This window comes from Drosophila miranda, chromosome XL (assembly GCF_003369915.1).
Source record: "Drosophila miranda strain MSH22 chromosome XL, D.miranda_PacBio2.1, whole genome shotgun sequence".
In the NCBI taxonomy this organism is placed as follows: Eukaryota; Metazoa; Arthropoda; class Insecta; order Diptera; family Drosophilidae; genus Drosophila; species Drosophila miranda.
This window is the reverse complement of record NC_046673.1, coordinates 17,098,908-17,125,217: the sequence shown is the minus strand read 5'-3', so window position 1 is coordinate 17,125,217 and position 26,310 is coordinate 17,098,908. Positions and strand designations below refer to the sequence as shown.

At 45.1% G+C, this 26,310-nt stretch overlaps 1 protein-coding gene across 15 annotated transcripts in view; it reads right to left on the bottom strand.

The window, feature by feature from the left end:
* LOC108159168 (homeotic protein female sterile) overlaps positions 1-26,245 on the bottom strand; it is a 26,591-nt gene extending 346 nt beyond the window's left edge. Inside the window, exons 1-15 of one of the 15 annotated variants that reach the window (XM_033386097.1) lie at positions 25,553-25,666; positions 24,525-24,869; positions 19,887-20,197; positions 17,860-19,823; positions 14,563-16,135; positions 14,285-14,455; positions 13,074-13,193; positions 12,819-12,950; positions 5,037-5,147; positions 4,848-4,906; positions 4,231-4,354; positions 2,494-4,084; positions 1,864-2,430; positions 1,630-1,795; positions 1-1,565 (exon numbers count right to left, since the gene is read on the bottom strand). The exon at positions 1-1,565 is cut by the window's left edge and continues 346 nt beyond it. In XM_033386097.1, coding sequence (XP_033241988.1) covers positions 1,500-1,565; positions 1,630-1,795; positions 1,864-2,430; positions 2,494-4,084; positions 4,231-4,354; positions 4,848-4,906; positions 5,037-5,147; positions 12,819-12,950; positions 13,074-13,193; positions 14,285-14,455; positions 14,563-16,135; positions 17,860-19,191 — 6,012 coding nt within the window. In that variant the 5' untranslated portion in view covers positions 19,192-19,823; positions 19,887-20,197; positions 24,525-24,869; positions 25,553-25,666 and the 3' untranslated portion in view covers positions 1-1,499. Of the gene's footprint in view, positions 1,566-1,629; positions 1,796-1,863; positions 4,085-4,230; positions 4,355-4,847; positions 4,907-5,036; positions 5,148-11,661; positions 12,951-13,073; positions 13,194-14,284; positions 14,456-14,562; positions 16,136-17,859; positions 19,824-19,886; positions 20,198-20,601; positions 20,757-24,524; positions 24,870-25,423; positions 25,519-25,548; positions 25,667-26,171; positions 26,188-26,227 lie in introns of those variants that run through there. The other 14 variants (XM_033386095.1, XM_017292412.2, XM_017292326.2 and 11 more) reach the window with 14 other exon arrangements.
* Positions 26,246-26,310: the final 65 nt, after the last annotated feature.

Sequence of the window (26,310 nt, the reverse complement as noted above, 5' to 3'; positions counted from 1 at the left end):
TGTGTGGTAGCGCCTGTCAAGCCTTTAAACAGATAAGGGGTGCGGGTGTTGGGGGGTTATTACGGAATTAAGGTTATGAACATATTCGTACTGAAGAACCTGGCTGTGCAATCCCCCCCACCTCCCTCTCACGCTTGGATAGATAGATACATACATTGATTGATTTCGTTTCATTAAATTAGTTAACAACTCTAAGCATATGTGTTTTGTGTATACTTAAGACAAAAAAAAAGATGGTTTATCCGTAATGTAATGTGTTAAATCTACAGGCTAAGCTTGCCTAAGCAATCAATATAATATTTAACATAAGATTTGAATCGTGTTCATTAAGGTAGTCGGATCGATCAACATCTCATCTCATCGCTTAAATTATTTTAATCATTATAATCGCAATTAACAATCGCAAGTGAAAAGATTACAAATAAATGTATATATATATATATATATATATATATATATATATGTATAGAATAATCGCCGATTCAATTGAACCCTAGAACAATTTATGAACCAAAGGAAATTTGCCTTTTTGTTTCGGTTAATGTTCGAATCTGCTGCTCTTGCAGATGTTGCGTGTTTTTCTTGTAGTTGTTGTTGTTATTTCTTGCTGTTGCTGTTGCTGTTGCTGTCGCTGTCGCTGTACATGCAGGACCGGGCAGCGCTCCTATCCCGATCCTTTGTATATGTATATGCACTATAGATACTTACTAAATGTACGTATGAAGATTACGCCTTAAAACATTGCTTACTTGTTTTTATGTTGCTTTCTTGTTTTGTTGCTTCTTTAAATTGTCGTCGTTATGTTTGCTGCTGCTGCTGCGCTTGTGGTGACTGCTGCTGCTGCTACGTTTGTGGTGACTGCTGCTGCTGCTGCGCTTGTGGTGGCTGCTGCTGCTGCTGCGCTTGTGGTCGGGATGACTGTTGCTACTGCTGCTATGCTTGTGGTGGTCGTGGCTGGTGCCGCCACTGCTGCGTTTATGGTCTGGATTGCCGCCGCTACTACTGCTGCGTTTGTTGTCCTGTTGACTGCTGCTGCAACTGCTGGGTTTGTGGTCCTGGTTGCTAGTGCTGCGCTTGTCGTCGTTGGTTCTGCTGCTGCGTTTGTGGTGGCTGGCGCTACTGCGTTTGTGGTCGGGGTTACTGCTACTGCGTTTGTGGTCGGGGTTGCTGCCGCTGCGTTTGTGGTCGGGGTGACTGCTGACGCTGCTGCTACTGTGTTTGGGGTCGAGGCTGCTGCTGCTAGTCCGTTTCAAGTCAGGGTTGCTGCTGCTGCTGACATGTTTCTTATGGTCTTTGCTGCTGGTGTTGCTGGTGTTGCTGGTGGTGCTGGGGTTGCTGGGGTTGCTGGTATTGCACTCCATCGTTGTATGTGTTGGATCAGGCTTTGGCGTCCTCGCCGCCCGCCGCTTTGAAAGCGACGACGGCATTCTCGGAGCAGCAATGAGGATGCTGGTTCTGGGATGCGTATATGTCCGGTGCTGTCCTCCGAAGGCCTTGTCCTACAACGTCTCCTCAAACGCTGCCATAAGATCACTCTGCATGTTCATGTCGATTTGACCAGCCAACTGTGGGAAAGGATACAAAAAGCTTAGTTGGGGGAACAAGTGTGCATTATTAGGAGCCACTCACCGCTTCGCGTCTGCGTCTCTCCTGCTCCGCCCTTCGCTGCTCCGCACGCTTGGCCGCTGCCCGATCTTGCGGCGATTGCTGTGCCGGCGAGCTCTGGCCCTGGCCCGGCGATGCCTTGATGTCCTCGACACGAGATATCTGGGACTGGGTGTCATGCACGCTTTTCCTGCAGGCACAAGGAGATTATTTTGTGTCAGAGAATAGCCAAGCAACAAGGCATCAACGAGCACTTACCTGCCACTCTCCATAGCCTCCAGGGGCGAGGAGGCCAGAACGGTCTGGGCTGTCATTGTAGTCGATACGTGCTGGGCCTGGGCATTCGCCGCCGCCTGCGTGAGTACCACCACCTGTTGGCCGTATTCTAGGAGTCCGCTTCCCATGGTTCCGCCCCCACCGCTACTGCCCTGGCTATTCGAGCCGGGCCCCCCGCTCCCGACCACTCCGCCAACACTGCTATTGCTGTTGCTGCTTGTGGCTCCGCTGGCAACGCCGCTGTTGCTGTTGCTGCCTGTATTTGCCAACGGGCCGATGATGCACCCGCCGCTGTTGGGTCCGCCGCCACTTGCCGGGCCACTGACGGGGCCCCCACTGCCGCTGCCCGCACTGCCTGGTCCATTGCTGTTGGCAGAGTTGCTGCTGTTGTTGCCATTGCCGGGTAGGAGGAGGCCGCCGTTGCCTCCCCCACCACTGCTCATGCGGGTGGCATCCACAGCGCTGCTGGACCTTTCCCGATCACTGCTGATCTGTCCTGCGCTAGACTGAGGCGCATTTCCGGTGGAGATGTTTGCTGAGGAGGCTGCCGCTGCCGCTGCGGCAGCTGCTACTGCGGCGGTTGCTACAGCGGCAGCGGCAGCCTGGGCCACCTGTAAGGCGGATGAGGACGAGGATGACTTGTGATGCTTTCGCTGCTGCTCCTTCTCGGCAGCCTCCTTCTGGTGCTTTTTCTCCTTCTCGGCCGCCTCTAACAGCTTGAGGCGGTCGCGTTCTTTGGCTTTATTGCGGAATTGCTGGAATGAATCCATCGCCGGCTTGGGCTTGCTGCTGCTCGAGCTGCTCGAAGTGTTCTGCGGTGAGCTGGCCGATGCCAGCGAAGACCACGAGCTGGCATTCTTCAGGTTTTGCTCGGCCGCCTTGAATGACTGAGCCAGCATGCTCTGGGCGGCCGCCGCCTGGCTTGAGTGCAGCTTCATTTCGGAGGGCGATTGCGATACTTTCAGCATTACCTTCAGCTTGTCCGGCGGACTGGGCATCATCGACTCGATCGGTTTGGGTATGAGGAGCATTTTGTTGGTCAGCTGCAGCTGCTGTTGCTGGTGGGCTTGGAGCTGCTGGAGGGTCTGCTGTTGGTGATGGTGGTGCTGCTGTTGCTGCTGCTGTTGCAGCTGCATGTGCTGCTGCTGGAGTGTGTGCTCCAGGTCAAGGAATGCTGTTGCCGTAAGATTATCGAATCCTGGCATGCCAAAGTCCGCCACATTGAAGCCATTGTTGTGCGACTGCTGCTGCTGCTGTTGTTGCTGCTGCTGTTGCTGTTGTTGTTGTTGCTGCTGCTGCTGGGAGTGCTGGCCGTGGTGTTGCTTCTGCTGGTAGGCCGCCGCAGCCGCCATGTCAAGGTTGAAGTTCAGAAGATTTCCATTCATGCCGGGCACATTCTCAGCCCCTTTTGTCAGCAGTTCCGTCATGTAGTCCATGTGGTGCTGGTGCTGCTGCTGCTGTTGCTGCTGGTGTTGCTGTTGCTGCTGGTGGTGTCCAAAGGGCGGCTGCTGCTGCTGCTGACCAGGTTGCTGCATTAGGTGTCCCTGCTGGGCCATCAAAAAGTTATCGGTTAGGCCCGACTTGCCCGTGGAGGCCGCCGCCGCGCTGAACTCCAGGGAGGCCAGCGACTGCTCAACGGGGTCGTCGAACTGCGGTATTTGCTTCAGACCCGATGACAGCGAGCCACTCGACAAGCCATCGCCGTGGCCACCCATTGTGTTGGCGTTAAGTGTGTGGCCCGAGGCGGTGCCACTGCTGGTGTTGCTCAGGCCGGCGCCCACGCCCACTCCAGCTCCGCTGCCGCTGTTGCTGTTGACGGTCGACGTCAAGGCAGCGGTCAGCGCCGCGTGATTCTCGACCAGGTCGCCGCCGGGCAGGTTGGGATGCTTGTGCAGATTACTGGCTATCCGTATGCCCCCTCCGCTCAGACTTGCGGCCTGGGTGGGCACGCTACCGGCATAGCTGTGTGGCGGCAGGGAAGCGGCTCCGGCAGCTCCACCGCCAGGCGGCACTTTGCCAGTCATTAGGTGGTCGTTTTGTCCGTTCTTGTGGTGCGCCGTTGCACCAACCGGGCCGTGCAGCATACTGTTGTTGCCGCCCGCGGAGGCGCCACCGAAGCTGCCGCCGACCTGCAACGTCGTCTTGTTGTTATTGTTCAGCATGGCAGCCGCCGTCAAGGGATTCGGATTGCCCAACAGATTGGCTGCAAACGGAATGGAATGGAGCACGATGGAGGACGGTGGGTGAGGGTAGAGGGTAGAGGGTAGAAGGTAGAGGGTGGAGAGTGGAACACACACGAAGGTTAGTTAGGTACACACAATCGCATCGGATCGGGCATCGGATATTTACCCATTTGTGATGTGGGTGAGTTCGGGTTCAGCACGTGGTCCAGGCCCATGTGAAGGAGCGTCGGCGTCAAGCCGCCACTCGGCAGGACTCCTCCCAGAACACCGCTGAGGCTGGGGTTATTTACCTGTATTTCGGTGGAGCGATCATGTCGTGGAGCGATGACGGACACAAAACGATAACGAACAGCGGCAAGGAGAAGAGAGACAGGGCGATAAGAGTGGAGACAAGCAAGTATATGTTAGGTTACGCCGCATGCAACACTGTGTGCTCGTCGAGGTAATAGGGAATCCCAATAGGGATTAGGGAGTCATATGGAATCCCAGTAAACCAAGGAAGCTACCCTTGAATGCACCCAACCAAAAACATTTCTATGTATTTCGTTATTGTCTCAGCTATAAAACCGAGTGGTCCATATGACCGATTTCGAATGATCTGTCTATTGATGAAAGCGGTCAAAGCAGCAGAATGTGCAAAATTTCATTGAGATTGACTTCAAAACTGAAGGACTAATTTGATTTAAATGGCAACAGACGGACATCGCTAGACCGATTCACCTACTGATGCTGATCAAAGGATCTTTAAGTATATGTATACTTAATGGGATCGGAGATACTTACATTGCTGCCATTCGAGTCGCGAGGCTTCTTTTTGCGCGGAGGTCGTTCGTCGCCATCACCTGTGGTTCGGAGAGAAATTAGAGAGAGTGATTAAGAGGAGGATAGACGCTGTGAGGCAGGACAGGACAAGGCAGAAGAAGGAGAAATAATAAGCAAAGAAAGACAAGCAAAAGCCAGCACCGTTCTCACCCTCATTCTCCCACCGGACCGCACCTAGCGCAACAGGTGTGTTGGCTAACGTCGACCGGTGTTGGCTAACGTCAGCAACATCAGTGTTGACTCGGTGCTGCTTAGTGAGATCTGTGAAGAATGCGACGAATTGGTTTGGGCACTGGTTAAACGAGGCTGCGGTTGATTTGCGGCACAAATGCAAATGCTCAACGCCTCGATTAAGCAGTACCAAAAAATATCAAAAATAAACAACAAAAAAAAAAGCTAATTCTTGAGCGGAAATATACAGGATGGTGGTACACATGTTGATAAAATGTGCATGTAAAATAGAATAATAAATATGTGGTACATGTTTTTTGTAAATAGTAGTAATATGTGTATTAAAAATACCTCTTACAATGCCGATCGATGAAACAATTGTGTTGTTGGCGGTGCCGGGAGTGGAGACTGGGGCGTATTGGATGGGTTTGGGATTTACGCGCGCTTCTCTCATACGGAGAGAGCGCACGCGCCCTCCCTCTTATTATAGCTCTGTTTCTCCTACTCCCACTCTCTCTCTCTCTCTCTCTCTCACTCTCTCTCCCTCTCTCTCTTTTTTTGTATCTAAACTGTAAATGAGAAGAACTGCAAGCCCCACAAAGACCACACACGCTCCACCACACCACGGCAGCCGGTGGGGGTGGGGGCAGCCATTCGATCACAACAAACCAACCATCTCCTGTCTAGGCATGTGTGTGTCTGTGTCTGTGTGTCTGTGTGTCTGTGTGTGTGAGTGTGTGCGTACTGTACCAACCAGCTGCTAGGTGGGTGTGTACTGTACCGTAATCTCTCTGCTTTTGTGTAGCACTGTAATAATTTTTGGTGTTTCAAAAGCTATAGTATAATTTAATTTTATATTTTAAAAAACCACAAGCAAAATGCCAAATGCTTTTGGAATGAGGAAGAACACACGTTTGTTATTTTTTTGTCTTTTTTTAATAAACATTTTCTTTTCTCAGTTTTGTTGTTGTTTTTGTTTTTTGTTGTTGTTGTTGTTTGTTGGTGTATTCATTGCTTTTTGTTTAGTTTTAGTTTAGTTGTTGGTTTTGTTGGTTTTTGGCGCTGCCATTTGTTAATAATAAATATTATTATTCTTTACTATAAATATTTAAGTGTATGCATGTGTGTGTGTGTATGGTGTCCTTCGGTGACTGTGTGTGTGTGTGGTTTTTATAATTCTAAATATTTGTGGTCTTCGTTATGTCGCGTTACGTTGCGTTGCGTTACGTCAAGTTCCTTCCCTTTTTTGTGTTACGTCTTGTATCTGGAGAATCTCTATCTCTCTTCCTTTCCCTAAGATTTGTTGCTATTTATATTATTTTATATTATATTTGTTTTATTTTCGACTTCCCCTTCCTGCCATTATTCTTTAAATTAGGAAATTTCTTTTAATTTTCCATGGTTGGTTTTTTTTTTTTAACCTTTCACCCACTACTCTACTCCCAAGAAAGAAAACAATTCAATCCGAAATTTGATCATCAAGGGAGGTTAAAAATCTCAAAGACTAAAAGGATCAGATTGAAAAAGTATGGATATTAACAAAGAAGCGATACGTATTCTGTCGGAGCTTTTTGCATCGACGTTTTAACACTCTATTGTATGAATGCTTGATGCACAATTCACACGTAAGGCCAGTTGGTTTTTTGTCGTCAGTATCATTCGGTACCCTATGGAGGTGACTCTTAAAAAAAACCGAACAAAATTGACAAAATACACTAAGAACGGGAATGGCGGCTAATTTAATAGGACGTGAAATATTTCGTCGGATTTCTGGCGGTGAGATGCATTGGTGAAAGAAATATCGGTGGAATCGGAAAAGGAATCGTTTAACCGATCCTCAAAGCTGTTGTTCTCTTCCTGCCCTTTTGGTTTCCATCTGATTCTATTCTCTCTCTCTCTCTCTCTCTCTCTCTCTCACTGCGGTCTGCGTTTTTTGTATGTCTTGCTTTCATTGTGTTTTTGTTGTTAGTTGTTATTATTGTTTCTGTTGTTTGTTGGTTGCTGTTTGTCTTCCATCATTCGTTTTCATTTGATTTATTTTAAATAGTAAAAATTTATATATTTAAATTGATTCTTTTATGCAATTTTTTTTTGTTTTTTTTTTATAAAATGTTTTCTTTATTTCCATTGCATTCTCATAATCATCATCCATCATTCTCCTCTTCTATATGCATTTCTTTTGTGTATATATATATATTTGTATTTATTATTTTTCCTTTTTTTTTTTTTTTTTTTTTTTTTGAGAAAAAAACGTGCAAACAATGTGTAAAGGGGAAAGCCGACAGCCGAAAAAGAAATAATCAAATGCTTTCGGAAAACATTTGTTTGTTTTCTGATTTCTTTGTATTTTTTTGTTTTGTATTTTTTTTTTTTTTTTTTTTGATTTTGATACCTTCTGATCAGTATTATCCTATATAGCAGTATTCCATATATCTATGTACATCTCTATATCTAGTTGGAGTTTAGCTATAGAGCAAAATACTCTATTTGAAGTTATTTTCTGGTTCTGTTCAATTTCGTTTCCGTATTCGCTTGACCCGTTCCTAAAAAGTCCCACAGTGACAGTGACAGAATGAAAGAGAGCGAGAGAGAGAGAGAGAGCGAGAGAGAGAGAGAGAGAGAGAGAGAGAGAGAGAGAGACAGAAAGGTGGGGGAGCCTGACACCCCAGACCGGGCTTTCCTGGACACGCGAAATTCTATAAATAATCATCTTTGCTTTGTTTCAGTTCTTTTGGTACCCATGTTTCGCATGTTTTTTTCTGTGTTGGTTTATCGGTTTTTTTTTTTATCGTTTATTGGTCAGCTGCCTTCTTGAATCGAATCGAATCGGATCGGAACCGGAAGGTATAGTGGGTTGTTCCTGACTTTGAGGGGCATGGAAGCCTTGTCTGTTGGAAGAACCGTTTCTTCATATTTAGTACAAATACACATACATGGGAAGCGGAAAATAAAAGCCACAAATATACGCAACACGTAACGAGCACAGTTTTTAACTCATGTATCGTATATGTATAAAAAAAAATAATTAAAAAAAAAAAAAAAAAAATCCCAGTGTCTTTACGTTATTCTCGATTGTAGATGAAAATGCGATGAATTTATCGCGAATTGTGCTACTTGTTTGTATTCATTTCAGTTCCATTCGTTTCCACGATACACAAAACATTTAAAACGATAAGTAATATTGATTACAGGGTGAAAATTCAGTCCAGAGACCTCGTGTCCCGCCCTCTATATGTGGCGCAACTCCCTGAATGGAGTCTATCTTCTCGGTTTTTTTTTTTTTTGAATAGGTTATGTTCTCTGAAATTCGTCCCACTATCTGGACCGCACCCAACACAACCCGCCCGCTCTCACTCACTCACTCTCTCTCTCTCTCTCTCTCTCTCTCTAACTCTCTAACTCTGTAACTCTCGAACTCTCTTTCTCTTTCTCTCTCTGTCTGTCTACGTCATAAACACCTGCACTTCTATCTCGATGTCCCGAAATATGTTTACAGTTACGTACGTTTTTCTTATTTATTGGATTCTTTTTGCTTTTTCCTTTTTGCTTTTTGTTTCTTGTTCTCTTTCGCTTCGAAGCTTTTCATACCTTCTTTGTTTTTTACACATTGTCTGCAAGTGTATAGAGAATTTCAAATATATTTTTGTTGCATATTGGCTTTTTGCATTTGCTTTTGCTTTTGGTTTTTTGTTTGTTTTTTTTTTTGTTTTCTTTCATTATTTTAAACATACTATATTGGTAATTGTTCAACATTTGGTATTATAAGAGGGGGGGGGGACGGGGTTATAGTTCTGATTCAAATATTATTATATTTTACACATATTTTGTGAGTGTTTGTGTGTGTGTGTGTGTGTGTGTGATGGGGAGGCGGAATTGGGGAGGGTGTACGTGGAGCACCTATCCTGACGAGTTGGTTTGTCCTGCCGTTGTTGCTGTTTTGGATCCTGTTTCAATGTGGTTTCAATGGATTCTACGAGTAAATACTCTAACTCCCAGGCGCCTACACACTCAAACATGAAACCATACAATTGTTAATGATGTTCAGTAGAATCCCTGGACAACGGATCCAATCAGATCACACTATGGCAATGTGTATGTATGTATGTATGCATGCATGTTTCATTATGTGCGTGGCTGTATGGATGAATGGATAAACGGAAGTGTGGACGAGAAGCTCGAAACTCGAAACTCGAGATGGAATTCGCATCTGTTGGAGTGGCGCCTACTTATGTAAACAAATATGAAAGAGCGAGCGGAATGAGCACCCCCACCTGCCGCTACGGAGAGACAGAGAACAAAAGAGCCCATTGCCCAAGCACTGAGCACTGAGAGTCGCGGATGGAAGAATGAATTTATGGAAGAATGTGCCGCTCAGTCGCGTGGATGGAGTGGGAGGGAGTAGATGGAGTGCGACAAGATCCCTACCGATCTGCCAGATCGAAACTAGTGCTAATATAGCAGACTTGTCAGATGAATCTAGTGCTATTTTCATTTTAATTTGTGCTGTATGATATTTATTAACTATGAACCTTATGGAAATAATACGGCTCTTCTATTGCTTTAGTAGTTCCAAAAAAAAAAAAAAAGCGCACACGGCAGATAAAATAAATAAAGGTTGGCTAATAATATCTACTGCTTCTTAGATAACATTTGAACGGTTAATAATAGATGCTTATAGAGCAGTAGTGTGCACAGCCCTATCTCATGTGCATGCACGTTGTAAACGGCACCTTTGTAGAGCCTGTTCATTCAGGAACTGCCTTAACTGGATGTTTCAACGCCTACGCTATCATGCATCATTCTCTATTTAACAGATCGAAAGGTTTAGCAATGGAGAACCTTTTGGAGATGGAGTCCAAATGAGCCCAGGACGGTGGCTGAGGAGTTTTCAGGTGAGCTTACAGCATACAGCTTTACGATCGATAAGTCTGTATAAGACTGAAAGGTTAACGGATAGGGGGACGACAATAAAAACAATTTCATTTCATGGAGATGCAGATGGAGATGTTGGTGGTGGTGTTGGTGATGGTGTTGGTGGTGGTTGTTGTGTGGTGTCTTTATGTGGATGATTCGTTTATAGCTCGATTCGTTGATCTTGGCTGTCCATGTAGGGCTGATCTATTGGCTTTATAGGACTTGATGAAAAGTTGTTGTTAAATCGACTGATTGATTGGTTGGTTCTGATTTGTTGGATTGGTTTGATTGATTGATTGATTGATTGATTGATAGGTTGGTTGGTTGGTTGGAGTTGGAATCATTTCTTTCTTTTTGAAATTGGCTGCCCCCAATACACAATTGCTTCACGATTTTTTTTCAGCATATTCTCATAATAATAATAATAATAATAATCATAATCATAATATTGGTAATAATAAGGTTTACTTGTTTGTTTTTCTTTTGTTTTGTTTCGTTTTTTGTTTTGTTTTTTTTCTTTCAAAAAAGACTTAAAGTAAAGAGCTTTTTGTAAGCGATTTCTGTTCTGTTTTTTTTTCTTCTCATTTTCGTTTTTTTTAGATAGTTGTGTGTGTAAGATTTGTTGTTGTTTTTTTTATAGTTTTATTCAATATATATATATATATATACACATACGTATATATATATACAGATACATCGAATTGTAAACGATATATGTATATTCACATTATTCTTGTGTGTTCTGTTCTGATTCTTGTTTTTGTTTTTTTCATTTAAAAATACAATTCGTTTAATACCTATGAAATGCTTAAATATAATATCTATATGCATATATATATTTTTTAATATATATTTATGTATATATGTATGTGTGTATGGATTTGTATATATAATGAAGTATATATATATACGCTAAACTATACCTAATTAGTATTTATATATATATATATATGTATGTATATATACATATATCGCTTAAAAAGTATATAAATAAATATATATATATATATATTTATTCAGTAATAGAAAGGTTTGCAGTGGTGTGTTCTTTTTGTCTCCGTCTCTGTCTCTGTCCTTATGTCCTTATGTCTGTATATCTGTCTCTGGTTGGGTGTGTGCGATTGTCAGGGGCATGCTGAAAGAGGGGTCTCGGCACACGGTGCGTACATTAAGGTGGGACATCCCCCCACCCCCTAAACAGACTTGGACCAAAATGCATAATTTTACAATATATAAAAAAAAATATAAAAAAAAATTTAAAAAAAAAATTAATTTATTTTTCAGCAAACTTGTTTAACAATTCTGCATAAATCAGTGTATGTGTGTGTGTGTGCGTGCGGAGGTGAAGGATCGGTCTGTATCTGAGTACCACAAAGTACACAAATAATTTGGTTTTCTTTAAAAACAAAAAAAAAATAGCTCCAATTGATTTAAAAATGGATTCTTGTTTTGCTTCATCTGGGAATTTTGTTCCTTCATTTTTTTGTTTCCTTAGAATTAAATGCGTATTGCACTCTTTCGCGTGAACTTGGTTCTGGGGCATTTCTAACAATAATAAAAAAAACTCCCTTTTTTTTTTATTCATAAAAAAAAAAAACAATTCCGAAAGCAACGAGGAATAGAATACAAACTTCCCTTTAACATAATATAGCACATTTTTACGTTTTGCCAGAGTCCGTTTTTCTGTTCAGGGGTGGAGTGGGGGGGGGGGAGGCCCTGCCTATTGAATGTAGGAAATTTGCCAGTTGAGTTCTTTGTTTTTGTGTTTTCTTTGTCACTTCTTTTTTTTATGTGTTTTAGCACACCAAAACATTAACAAAATGCGCTAAATTCAATAAATTGAGTTGAGTTTGTATGTGTGTGTGTGTGTGTGTGTGTGTGTTTGTTGGAGCTGGATGCTCAGTCAGTCGGGCTCTCTCCATTTATCACCTTGCGCCCCCTCTTCCACCTTCCAGACGCCCACCCATGACGAAGAAGAAACAGAACTAAGCAAAGCATTAAACAGCAGCACACTCTCTCCAGCTCTCTCCCGCTCTCTCGCTCTCTTGATCTCTCCTTTCTGGCACTCCTATTTTGACCTATCCTTAAAAAATTATAACTAAAAACTAAAAACACCTATCCTATTCATATTGATGCGTGCGTGCGTGCGTGCGTTCGTGCGTGTGTGCCACTACAAGATATACATAATTATAGGCATATATATAAGTATATAACTAGATAAATCTATATCCAAAATTCAATTAATTAAGCCACAAAAATGACTACAACTTACAAACGCCCCACCCACACTTAATGCCCGCCCATATCCTTGCACTATTTTAAAACCCATTTTCAAATTACACAATTTTTGAGTTGTTTTCTTCTCTTCTTCATTTTTTACACAATTCAATACGCACGCACACTGCACTGTCTACTAGCCTAAAATTAGGTTGTTGTTTTTTTCTTTTTCCTCAGTGGGGGAGCGGGGGGGGTTCTATTTTGTTACCTATTAATGTCCTACAGAATCCATCCCAATCTGCAGACTCTCTTCTACATACTGCAATTACTTCTATTGCTATTCCTATTGCTGGTTCTTGCTCTGTTTCTGTTTCTTCTTCTCCTGCTGCTGTTTGGCGCTCTGCTCTGTCTTTTTCGTTTTTAGTTTATGCTGTCGGTCGGTTGTCGATTGTCGGTTGTCGATCTGTTCGATTTTTGTTATTTGCTGCTTAAAAACCTTTCTATACTTATATATATTTATATACATATATATATATATACATATGCATATACATATATATATATGTCTATATAAACTAACAAAAAAAAAGGCGTTATAAAGTAAAACAAACAAACAAAACGCGTCCTAACCTGCTTCACTGTCGCTCGAGTCACTCGAACTGCTATCACTCGAACTCGAGGACGATGAATCGCTGGAACTGGAACTCGACGACACGGGATTAGCTGGCTGCACAGCCTCCACCTTGTTCGAGGTGGAATCATCTACGGGAAATGATATTCAATTGGTTATTTGTATTTGTTGGCAATGTGGGGCCGGGCCGCAAGGTGAGGTAAGGTATGGTGGGGTGGGTGGATAGACAGGGGGTTTTTGTGTCTCCGACTCACCTTTCTTGGCGTTTTTCTTGCTTGCCCCCAGCTGGCCGGTGACGTCCTGCAGCCGCTTCTCCAGCTCCTGCTTCTTTTCCGCCATTTGCTCATCCTTCGATTTCCCGGAAGGCTTTTTATCTATATAGGTTGGGAGATATGGAGACGGAGTGTTCGTATTAGTAGAGCACATCCAATTGCGATCAATGAGAGCAGTAAAGGGCCAGGAGGGGGGGATAGATAGATTGATGTGGTGTGTGGGTGCATGCTTGGTTATTTACGGGATAACGAATCCTTCTCAATGACAAAAAAAAAAAACAAAAAAAAAATAGCATTCTCAAGCTACAAAACAGGTAGGAGGATAGGAGGTTCATGCATTTTCTCATAGCTACAGACAAAATTCAGAAAAAGATCGTAAGAGCTACGGATACAGGAGACAGACAGAGACAAAGACAGAGAGAGAGAGAGAGAGAGAGAGAGCGAGAGAGAGTGGGGTTGGGGGGGCATTTAAATGAAAACTTAATGTACATAGTAAAACTTTTTTGTTTGTTTTTATGTTTTTCTTGAGAGTTTGGCTAACTAAAACATGACCACTCGTTTCGTTTAAAAAATTCTTTGAAAATTTTCACAAAAAATTCGTTTTTGAAATGGAAATTTGGAAAAAAAAAACTTTGGAATTGTGCCATTTCGGCAAGGGAAAGTGAGCGGAGCAAAACAGCAAAAGATCTTCAAACTTTCTTTCCGTACTGTCGCCTAGATCGTTCAAATACTACTGCTGAGTGCACCAACACCGCAGAGGGTAAAGGGGCAAGCATCTCCGACCTCGATTAGCATCGACCATCGACTCTATTCAAATTAGACTAGTTCTGCTCGTTATATTTGTATTTATAAAGTGCAATGATAATAAATTCACATTAAATTCGTTCTGTTTATAAATGTTGCTTTAAGTTTTCTCTCGGTTTTAATTCTTTGACTTATTGCGCTGATCCTGCTGCTTCTGGTTCTGCTTCTAGTTTTGGGGCTTTTCTGTATTCTTGTTTTGGGCGCAGAGACTTGCAATATGGTCTCTTTTTGACTAATTTTGATTTGCTTCTACTATTCCTTTTACAAATAATCTTTGAACTGTGGCTTCTTGCTCTTGAACATCTTCTTATTCATCCTCTTCTCCTTGCTGTTCTTGTGCTTGCTCTTGCTCTAGATTTTTTGTGGTCCCGGTTTAGTTCCAGACTTACAACATGGCTTACGTGTTTTTTTGCGCAAACACGACGCCACATAGCTTTCAAGCTCGCGCAGCGTCGACGGCTTCAGCGTCTCAAAGTCGATCTCTATCTCGTCCGGATTGGAGTCCCGCAGCGATGGCTCCCGGTTCTGGATGATGTGCACCACACGACCCAGTTTGTCACCTGTCGAAGCAAAACGATCATTGATTAGTTGTTGAATGCACTTGCACTAGCATTAGCGGATGGATTGGATCTGCAAGGTCGAGAATATAAAGAATTGTGACTCCTACCTGGCAACTTGTTGATGTCCAGTGATAGTTGTCGCTTCTCATCGTACGACATGGGCTTGGCCGTGTCCTCCTCCTCGGAGTCAAAGTTCATCACCTGGCTGGGCTTCTTCTTGCTGCTACCGCGCGCTCCGGCACCGGTCGCACTGGTGGCATTGGCACCACTGCCACTGCCGCCGCCGCCACCGCCGCCGCCGCCGGCACTACTGCTACCCTTGCCCCGCTTTGACGAATTGCCGCTGGGGCCGGTGGCCCCACTGCCTCCGCCACTGCCAGCGCTGGACGCTGCGCCAGCACCGCCGATGCCGCTGCCCGCGTTGACCGTCACTCCAGAGGAGGCTCCGCCCGCTCCCGCGTTGCTCGAGCTTCCCTTGCCGCGCTGGCCCTTGCTCTTCGATTTACTGCTGCCGGTTCCACCAGAAGCCCCAGGTCCCGCTCCCGCCGCAGCCATGGCGCTGGCCATGTTGGCCCCCTTGCCGCCTGGCGCTGGTCCTGGTGGCGGTATGCCGGCCGTAAAGCCTGCTCCGGTCGCTGCCGCATTGCCCTTCAGTTGGTTCATGGCAAGGGTCATGTCGTAGGCGTGTGAATGAAGTGCCGAGACGTTCGGCACTCCTCCGCCCGCTCCGCTGGCCCCCACCAGTGAGCCGCTCAGTAGGGCCGATAGGGGTCCCGCTGCTCCACCCGCCGATAGGGCGACGACGCTGGCCGGGACCAAGACACCGCCATGGCTGGCGGACGGACCGCCAGCGTCACCTCCAGCCGAGGCATGGCCATGATGAGAGGCCGAACCGGAGCCAGAGCCCCCACCGATGTTCTTCTTCTTCTCTTTGAGTTTTTTCTTGGCCTTCTTCTTGGCGGAGGCCTCCTCGGAGAGCTTTCGGATCTCCTCCTGGAGACCGAGCAGCTTGGACTCGAGCATTTTCAGCTTGGCGCTGCGCTCCTCGTCCGAGTTGGACTCGTTCTCCGTGTCGCTGGATTCCTCGCTGGACGAGTCACTGCCATCGTGCTTGAGGGAAGCGCTCGAGTAGCCACCGTGGCCATGCCCATGCCCGTGACCGTGGCTCTGGCCGTGTCCATGGCCGTGCCCATGTCCGTGCGTGTGAGCATGATGATGGGCCGCATTAGAAACCGGTTCGTCGGGTATGTTCGCGTAACGCATCTCGAAGACGTCTTGCAGCTTCCGGCCCATGGCCACAACATCATGATCTGGCGGATTGTACTTGTAGCAGTTGGTGAATATTAATCGCACATCGGCCGCAAACTCCGGCGCGCTCTTGTACTCCCGATTGTCCATTTTCCGCTTGACGGTGCCCAGGTCCATGGGCTTCTTGATGATGTCGTGGTAGTCGTGCAGACCGAGCATTTCCGCATCCACCGGCTTGTAGAAGGGCCAGGCATAGCCCGAGTGCTTCTTGCTGAACAGCTCCTTGAGGATCTCGTTGCATGACTTTAGTGCGTCCGAGAGCTTCTCCTTTGACTTGGCCGCCGCAACACTGGCGGCGACGCCGGCCAATAATCCAGGCACGCCACCCATCGATGGTGACATCGCATAACCCGAGCCCTGGAATGTAAGATCCTGTGGTTCAGTGCGGTTCGGATGCCCGTAGAATGTTGTAGGATGTTGATGATGATGCATTTTGTTGTTGTTGTTGTTGGTTGTTCGAGTGGAGTGCAAAACATAAACAAAAGAAATCAGTAAAAGGAAGAAAAGAAAGCAAAAAAGAAACAAACAAAAAGCATTGGGTTAGCATCAAACATAAACGTCTTCCGTCTTCTCGTACTAGAAGAAGACATAGTTCTACACTGGTGGTTACTATTTACAAATGAGTGCAGTACAGTGCGGCCTCGAGAGAGTGAACACCCATCCAGCTAATTGAATGCCCCTTTAAGTGGCCCGCAAACTATCAGTGTATTATCATTTCAGAGGGAGGACCCAAGAAAACTCTAACTAATCCCGTCATCCGGCTGGAAGGGATGAGGGCCGAAAGACCGAAAATCGGGGGCAGGGCAGAGCAGGGCTCAAGACTTTTGATGGCAGATTACGTTTAATCATGGGATGGGATACCCCAAAATTGGGGTGTGAAGGCACTAAAATATGATAGTTGTAGTTGTGTTCATAAAATGGATATATGATATATATGATTCAAAAACAAGTCACAAAAGAAAACCAATTACATTTAACAGCTGTTTATGCATATCAAATTGTATCCCAATATATTTTCAGTTCAGACATTCATTAATAGGAATCTTAAAAACATAAAAAAACATCAAAAACTTTGAAAACTTCGAATCGAACCCGAAGAACTTTCACTCTTATACTCGTAGATATGGTTTATAACCAAAAGTACAGTCTCATACAAAACTAATCTATTATTTATAGGTCACTCAATAGGTCGTTCCTGTTACCTGTGTTACCTGTGGTGTTCACCCTAGCCAGGCTGCACTGTAGCTTAGCTTATATGCACTTTTGTTTGCTTAAATGTAAATGATATATATATACATCAAATGTGAAATGAAATCAGAGTAAGAGGCAAGGCAGCGTGTTGTGTGTTGATTGATTCATTATGTTCTACGTTCATATCGTACTATAATAGTATTATTGTAGTAGTATTGTTCCACCTACTACTTTTCATGTGTGTTGCTCATTTCTCCATTCACCATTCACCATTCTCCCATTCACCCGTACACCCGTACACCCATTCACCCATTCATTTCTCAAGTCTATGAATGAAGAAGTAGAGGCTTGTGGCTTGTTGCTTGCCATTTGGCGTGATCGGATTGAAGGACACAATTAAGGAGGCTGTGCTTTGTGGTAGGTAAATATGTGAGTATGTTTCTGTATCTGTTTCTGTTTCGTGGGCCATGTATCTATGCACAAACTGAAGAATAAAGAGACGTACAGTCAACATGCAAATGAAAATTAAAAAGACTGCGGCACATACATGATCACAATTTGGAAGATTTCCCCCCATATCATCTATCGATTGGGGGCTATTGGCTCTTGGCAGAAGCCTCGGACAGAGACCTACATGCAAGCACTTAGAATGGCGCACTTTGAAGGTGAAATTAAACACGTGTGTCCACTCTGGGCACTCTGGTGGTGCTGGTGGTGGTGGTGGTGGTGGTTCTGGTAGTGGCGGTGGTGGTGTGGGGTTGTGGAAGTGTGTGGACTCTGCCATGTGTAATGGAGGAGGGAGGAGAGGCATCACCTCAAAATATATGCGTGGGAGCATTGATTGTGGGATGCAGCAAAAATGATGGGCACAACGTCACAACGTGGCAATGCCCATTGCCCCTTACCTTTTTGCCCTTTACCTGACGATTCGATTCCCTTCGCGTCGCTATCTTGGCCGACTTCGAGTCCATTTGGGCGTAGGGCGACTCAAACGCATTGGCCGTCGGCGTCGTTGTGTCGGCCTTCCGTTTGACGCCCTTCTTCATTTTCGCCGGCTGTTGGGGCGGTATCACCGCATCCACACCGACACCGACTCCGACGCCCGCCGTGCTGTTCACGTAGGAGGAGTGCACATTGGTGGTGGTATTGACGGATGGTATTGTCACACCGCCCGCCGTACTGACTGTTCCGGGAGCACCCGCTCCTCCGCCAGATGATGCTGCCGCCGCCGCTGCTGCTGCTGCTGCCGCTGCTGCTGCCGCCGCCGCCGCTGTTGTTGCTGCAACCGATGCCGCACTGCTGCTGCCGTCCAGTAGGGAGGAGCTGTTAACCGCCGCCTGGGTGGCGCCCGGATATGCGGCCTGGCTGGTATTCCGAAGGCTGGCTATAATGGCGTCGACCATCGTCGCGTTCGTCGTCGTTGTGTTGGTGCTGCCGGGGACTGTGTGCGGTGGCATTGTGCTAATCGGTGGTATGGACGGTGCACCGCCGCCGCCGGCCGTCGATGAAACCGTTCCGCCCATCGCTGATACGGGTCGGGATGTTGTCCCTGACCCCGCCGCTGATCCATGACCTCCGGCTCCCGCTGACTGTGCCGCCAAGCCGGTCCCCATGCTGGGCAACTGTTGCGCCGATGGTGCTACCTTATTGACGGATCCGCTGCTACTGCTACCAGTATTGCTGTTGGCCACAGCCGCACCCGTGCTTGATCCAGCTCCACCGCCTCCTCCCGATCCAGACTTGGGCGTGGCAGGGGTACGTACCTTCTTCTTGCCACCCTTGGGCGTGGCCGGCTCCAGCTCAAGCTCCTCCTTGGGCATCGTCTCGATCTTCTGCAAGAATACCTTCTCCAGCGTCTGGGCCATCACGACCACATCCTCGCCGGGCTTGTTGTACACATAACAGTTGTTGAACATCGTGTTGAAGTCATGGATGGTCTCCTTTGCCGACCAGTAATAATTGTTCTCCAGTCGCTTCTTGATCGTGCCCATGTCCATCGGCTGCTTGATGATCTTGTGGTAGTCGGGTAGGTTGAGCTTTTTCGCGTCGACGGGCTGCTGGAAGGGCCACGCAAAATGGTGCTTCCATATCATCTTCATCACGGTTTTGATCAAAAATTGCAATTGATTTGTATTGCGGCCCGGTCGATCCACTGGAGGCACAACCGGTGGCTGCACAATGCCATTGACCGGCTCCACAGGCGGCTCGTAGCGAGGTGGTGGTTCGTTGGACGACATGTTGTTGTTTTTGTTGTTTTTGATGACGACGGTGGTGGTGCTCTTGCTCTTGCTGTTGTTGCTGCTGCTGCTGCTGCTGCTGCTGCTGCTGCAGCTGCTGCTACTGCTGCTCCTCCTGTTGGCTGATAATGAGGCTTCTGGTTGTTGCTTTTGCTTTTGTCCCTGGTCCTGTTGCGGTTGCTATTAAGGTATCTGATCCCCAAGTGGATGCTGGTTGTGCTGCTGTTGCTGTTGCTGATGCTGATTATGCTTGACTGAGACGGCCGACACACACACACACCACACACGCGACAAAAACACACGCCCGGGGCCGTCTCCGTCCGTATCCTCTCCGGTGCGGCGATCGCCCGCTCGTGGACTAGTCCTATTATGTGGCTAACTTTCGGCAAGTCCTCTGCTTCCTTCTGGCGAATTTCTCAAGGCCACCAGTTCCGCCTTCGGCTAGTCCGACTCCAAGTTCGGCACCGACTCCTTCAGTCGTTGCTATTGCTTCTGCTTCGGTGGATTCCAGTGCCTCTCCTGCTGATGTGATTGTTTCTGCGCTTCTCCTTGATAATAATAAGAATAATCCGCTGATTGATGGATAATGCTGTTGTGTACTCCGTTGCTTCATGCTAAGCAATGTTTCTCAACTGTCAAACGAATTCGAGGATTAGTCAATTCCCATTCAAAATATCAATCAATTTTCCACTTACCAGATTATCCAGATACTGCGTGCGCTCCTGTTCCGGCGGCTCTATTGGGCCGGGCGTAATAAGGCTGGTCCAGCTGGCATTTGGACGACGATGTGGAGCGCAACGTTTCTTATCCTTTTGCTGCTGCTCCTGCTGCTCGTGCTTCTCTTCTTGCTGGCTTTATTGCTATTCCAATTTTACGGCCTGACGACGATTATTGTTTCTTTTCCTACTCCTATTGCTAATCCAAGTGCTACTCCTGCGGTTCCTCGCGGACAGAGTTGTGGTGGGTCGTCTTTATTTCCTTTTCGAACTAGCAGCAAACCTTCAATCTGGAATGGAGATTACAAATTTTTTTGTGTCAAAAGAAAAGTCAATTTTTTTTGCCGGCAACACAGTGTTTTGCAACGCTGGGTTGAGGAGGTTCGGTCCCATTGCCCAACACTGATCCGATGGTTACATAAACAAAGGTGGTAGCACGCACAAATAGTTTATAAACAAAAAAACTTGTTAAAAAAAACTGTGTGGCTGCACACGGCATAAAAGAACGGCCAGAAGAGAGGATGGGCCGAGCAGGAAGGGGCAGAGAGGACAGATAACGGAAAGCACAACACGGAGAGTATAAAACAGAAACAGAATAACAGAAGGGGGCCAATAAAAAGGGAGGGCATGGGCACTGGCACGGCCACCCACTTCATGGAAAACACACGAACAACACACGGCATAAAACACATACATTGTCGATCCCGTAACATAGTGTATATTGATTTTATATGTGGGTTTAGATTTGGCTTAAGTTTTGATTTCCATTCTGTTTTGACGACGCCGCTCGTCAGGCGTTTTACGCTTAAACATTTCCATGTTTTTGCTTCTTCCACCGTGTGTGTTGTAGTTACTTTGCCGCCGTTTTGCCACTCACAGCAACAGCGAGAATAGAGAAGGCCAAGAGAACCACTACCGCCTCCGTTACCAACAATGCCGCTCTCTCGATTCGAATTTCGAAAATACTCAGAGCGAAAGAGAACCGACAACACAACATACTCACACGCTGCCACACATAGAGTCGTCCCGCTTCCACTTATCTCGTGTGCGTTATCAAATCTCCAAGGGGCAAAAGGCAGACGACAAATGGCGGTTAGACAGTTTTTGACAAAATTGAGTTTAAAAACCAACATTAAATTCTTACTACATGAAAGGAAAATCAACTATTGAAAAATATAATGAGGCAAACAAAGCATACAAGCAACACACACTGCCACATGCATACACACACACACACACACACACATAGTACGGTGTACGTGCTGTGTGGCGTGTGTTGTATTTTCGAAATCCACCACACTATGCAACACACCACACCGCTCTCACATTTTTGTAATTTTCTGTTGTTTTGTCCATCAAAGCATGATTCATGCACAAAAAAAAACTCGCTTTGTCGCTGCACACGCACACTAATGCCGGAATAGCAAGTATGAAGGTAATTTTTAAGTAGTTTTTTTAGCACCCCTCGCCCACTGTTTTATGGTGCGAGGAGAAACGCGAGCGAGGTCCTAAGCTGACAACTAAACACTCATACTAGTGCAGTAGTCCCACACACACAATTCGAGCACGCTCGCGCTCACAATTTTTGCCGATATTCCATTGCCGCTTGACAGTGGTACAAATAGCATTCAAATTGCACACTTTAAAATCGAATGTTTGAATACAAACATACATTTATGTATGCAGACCAAGGCCTCATTTATTTAGGTTCATTCATTCATACGAGTAAATTTATTTACACATGTGCGTATGCCTGTATGATTTGTGCCGGCCGGCATAAGCTCTCTCTCCATTCCCATTCCCATTTAACGCCTATCACACTCGTATCAGCTGTCTGTCTGTGTCACAACTCCATTCCCATCGGTTATACGAAATTATTTGGGCGCCCAGTTCAAATTTCACATTTGGCCCACTGTAGTCGCCGCCACACGACTAGCTGTTGTTTTTGTTAGTTGCCAAGTGTACGGCATACATGTCCATGTGTGTGCCACAGAGCGAGCGCGTGCTTAATTGTGTGCGAGATTTCGTGTGACTTTTTGTGTGACGCAAAATAAGACGAAGGAAAGGCAACAAAATGCAGATGGAGTAAATTACATCAAATAGATAATGGGGAAGATAACAAAAACGGGAAGACCATAAACATTATTCTTCATTATTCCTTTAAGAGAGAGCTAAAAAATAGCATCTTACAAATAACAGAAAAAACGGCAATAGCGGGCGGCTGGTTGTCTTTCAGTCTCCCCTTCTCCGCTTCAACACTCGCAACAAAACAAAACATTAACTGTCACTCACACACACACTCACACATACTTGCTCTCTCAGAGAGGAAGAGAGAGAGAGAGTTAAGCGAGCGAACGTGTGCGGTTGTAATTATGTAGTACAGTAGACGACTTTGAGTTTTCAGCAGAATTTCCGTAGAACCGAGTCGAGTCCCGAACCAACCACGAACACCGATGCCGAACCTGAACATGCGCTCGGCTCTGGCTCTTGGCATCATCATGGCACGCTATGTGCTTCGTAATGAGAAATTCAAGGCAAAGCACAATGACGTAGAGTATGATTGTGAGGGAGAGAGGGAGGCGGGAAGAAGCAGCGCAGCGCACAGCAACGGCATGCACTGGGGGCACAACAGGGATGGGAAGTAGGACTAGGACTAGGGGGACTAAAATGGAAAGATTAAAAAGCCAGGCGTCGGTTGATAGATAATTGAAATCGAAATATTTTTCCAATAATACTACATTGGGCCCTCCCTTCTGGCTAAGAGTAAATCCAATAGTTAAATTTATATCGAGAGAGAGCTCTCCTACTCTCGGATAACAAAGGGCAACAAACAAACGTTTCCGCTAAAAAAATTGCAAAATTCATTAAGAATATATATAAATTCATTTGGTTACTCTTTTGAATTGGACTTGAACTATACTCAAACAAAACTAACTATACAAAAATTAAATATTTAAATAAATAAAATGCTTACACACACAAACACATATTCGAAAAGTTGCAGCTGCTAGGGGTCTTGGCATGTGCAAGAGCGAGATAACAATATAACCTACGTAAACGTAGCCAAATGCAAATATGGCGGCATATCGACAGACACGAGACACAAGCCAAAGAGAGAGGGAGAGAGAGAGAAAGAAGGCACGAAGAGCGAGAGAGTGCCGACATAGAGAGAGAGGAAACTTTTTCGAATGCTGGTGCTGCTGCTGCCGCTTGTGTATCTGCAAGTATGCCCAAAATCATTCGGATAGCTACTACTCTCTCTCTCTCTGTGCTTTGCTCTGCCGCATGCCTCTAGGTTAATAAATCGTGCTAATAGTGGCACGAATTTAAAGCCGGTTTACATGCGGGCCGAAACAGCAACGAAGTCAACAGTGACGCCGGCAGCGATGTCAGCAGTGGGATTCACCAAAAAGCATCAATGAAATTTATGGGACGCTCATCTCAGAGACCTCTCTCTCCACCTCCCTACCCCACAAGTCACAATCCCTAGTGCATTTACGCATTTTGCTTTTATTTACCTTACAATTGATGCTTTATTTACGTTGTACTTTGTGGCTGACTTAAGCTCTGCTGTTGGTACTGATGCACGTAAATAAACAAAATACTTTTTTGCATTTGTTTAGGCGCGAAAGTAGTGCTAAGCAAATGGCAGAAACAACAATAAACAAACAGTAAGCAAAAGGCAAAGCAAGCGCAAAGACAAAAGTAGCCGGCAAACTGACATTAACCCAGAGAGCGAGAGAGAGAGAGTATCAAGCGGGCGCGCGAGAGTAACAGGCACGTCATGGGAGGAAAAGGTATTTTGAGGCGATTATGGGGAGGTGGTAAACGGAATTGCTAAGGAATTTCCTCTTGCGAGCCAATTTCTCGGCGTTAATGGGAAAACTAATGCCAAAGAAGGAATATTCCTCGAGCTAAAGGCCAACAATATTAGAAATCTTTCAATATTTGCATTGATTTTTATATTTATGAAAATCCAATCAGTTTTTGGTTATCACAAAACGCATGCTTTTTGCTGATTGCATAGCGCCTTTGATGAAAGAAAGCGATTGATAAGGATTTTTTATTTTGTATTGTGATTTTTATTCGACGAGTTCCACTACTAGAACGTTAACGTTTCTTGTTGTTCCTCAGAAGCTTCTGAACTTGGACGTGTTCTTTTTCGTTGCATTGTGTTCAAGTTGCGGAAAACAATTTGAATTTGACATATTTTATGGCGTGAATTTTGATCATCGTTCAAACGATGCTGTTGGTGTTTCGTACTAATTAAACATTCGGACAGCTGATAGGGAGAATGTCCCTATTTAACCGATGGATAACCTGCTCCATTTGATCGGTGTGCGAATATAATGTGTGGATGTTCCTAGTCGTATAAACCATCCGTGAATAACGTATAGTGTAACAGAAGATTTGCGAGATTCCCCACTGCCAATGGCCGATGGTCGATGGCCAGACGCAAGAGGGTTGCAAATGTTGCTTGGGAATGCGAATGCAGCTGCTGGCTGCGGACCTTTTGGCTCTTTTTCTTTTCCTCCCCCGTCTATCTTTTACGAACGGACATCCAAAAAGATGGGATCCCTTGGAAGGGCCTCCCACGTGCTGGTAGGTTTAACTTACATTTTTTGGGTCCTTGATTTTGTTTTTGTGTGTTTATCCAAATTAATTATATGGCCGCTGCTCCCGATGCTCCTGCTGGCTGGTGCTTTTGCCGTTTATACTATAGCTAGTTTTTTGTCCGGTGCTTTTAATGTGTTTAATCCTTTCTTTTGCGCTGCCGCTGCTATGTTATTGTTGTACCGTTTTGTTGTCTTCCATGAATGATTTTTCAATTTATTTTCACTTAAGATTCATTCGGTTATTAGCTTTTATTTGTAACTAATATTTTTGTGGTTGCATTTATTTGCGAATATATATGTACACAAATGAGCCAATAATCCTTCAACATATTACAAAGAAAGGCAACTGCAAATAAACGAAACAACAAACACAAAATAAACTTGGGAATCACATTTCCTTTTTCACACACTTTTCCCACAAGGGACCGGGAGAGAGAGAGAGAGGGCAAGGGAGCAAAGACACAACGTAACCGCCATACGACGTCACGTTATGAACACCACACATACACACACGCGCGCGAAATAATAATAAAAAAAAATTCAGGAATCATAATACATATTCCATATAAATATTTATATAGATATACATATATATATATATATATATATAAATATATGCATGTATATACATATGTATGTTTCAATTGCCGCAAAGAAAACAACTAAATTCATGAAGGATAAGAAGAGGGACGAGAGAGAGAAAGAGAGCAGTGAAACTTTTTTGCATTTGGCGCGCGCGTCTCTGTGTTGCGTGTGTGTATGCCTCTCACTCATACACACACAGCACTCTTCTTCTTCATCTTCCTCCTCTGCTTCTTCATTTTGCTTTTGTTCCACCACCAAAAAAAAAAAACCCAAATGAAATGAAAAAAAACTCCGTCATGTCCATTGAAGTCTCACATTTTTCAAATGCATTTTTGGCGCTAATTTCATATTATTTTCAATCATTTTTTGGCCGCATCGGATGCCTTGCACCACACACTGCACATTAATCACAAATTTATATAATTTTTAGCGATTTTTACCAACATTTTTGAGTAATTTCTACACCGATATATGTACGTACCGCGCGTACGATTTTTCGACAAGCGCGCGTTTCTTGTGAGTAAAGCAGCACGACCGACGTTGTCGCCATGAAATATACAAAATTTTTTTCGAATTTACTGAAAATGCGAATACACACACACATAGATAGCCAGAGCAATACGAAAGAGCAGCCCCGACAAGCACGCGCCTCGTCCATACGCTTGTCTCGCTCTGGCGCACGGCCTCGACGACATGTGTGCAACAGAGAGCCCGTGCTCAGAGAGTGAGAGAGAGCACGCCCTGCATCTGTGTTAGTAATCGAAAATGTGTTCGTGCTGAGAGAGAGAGAAGAGAGCCATATTGTATGGTGGTGAATTTTCACATTCGACGTGTAAAACGAAATAACGAAAAATGCACGATGGGGAGCGAACGTAACAGCGAAACAAAATGGCGCTGCCGCAGCAGCAAGCACCGGACCTGAGCGTGGAATCGGAAATTTGCTACAATCCGGCGATCCCGGCCAGGCCCTGGATCTCTTTTTGTTCGAAGCAGCCGGGCCGGTTAATTTAGAAGTGTTTCATATCTAGGGCTAAGATTGTCTATCTTGGGCTTGTTTTCATACAGTTTTCTGCACTTTTTACTGCGTTATTCGCCTCATATTGTCAATACAATACATACAAACAATAAATTGTTATTCAGCCATTTGTAACACTGGAAAATGCTAGAAAATAGAGGTGGAGAAGTATCGATGGCACTATCGA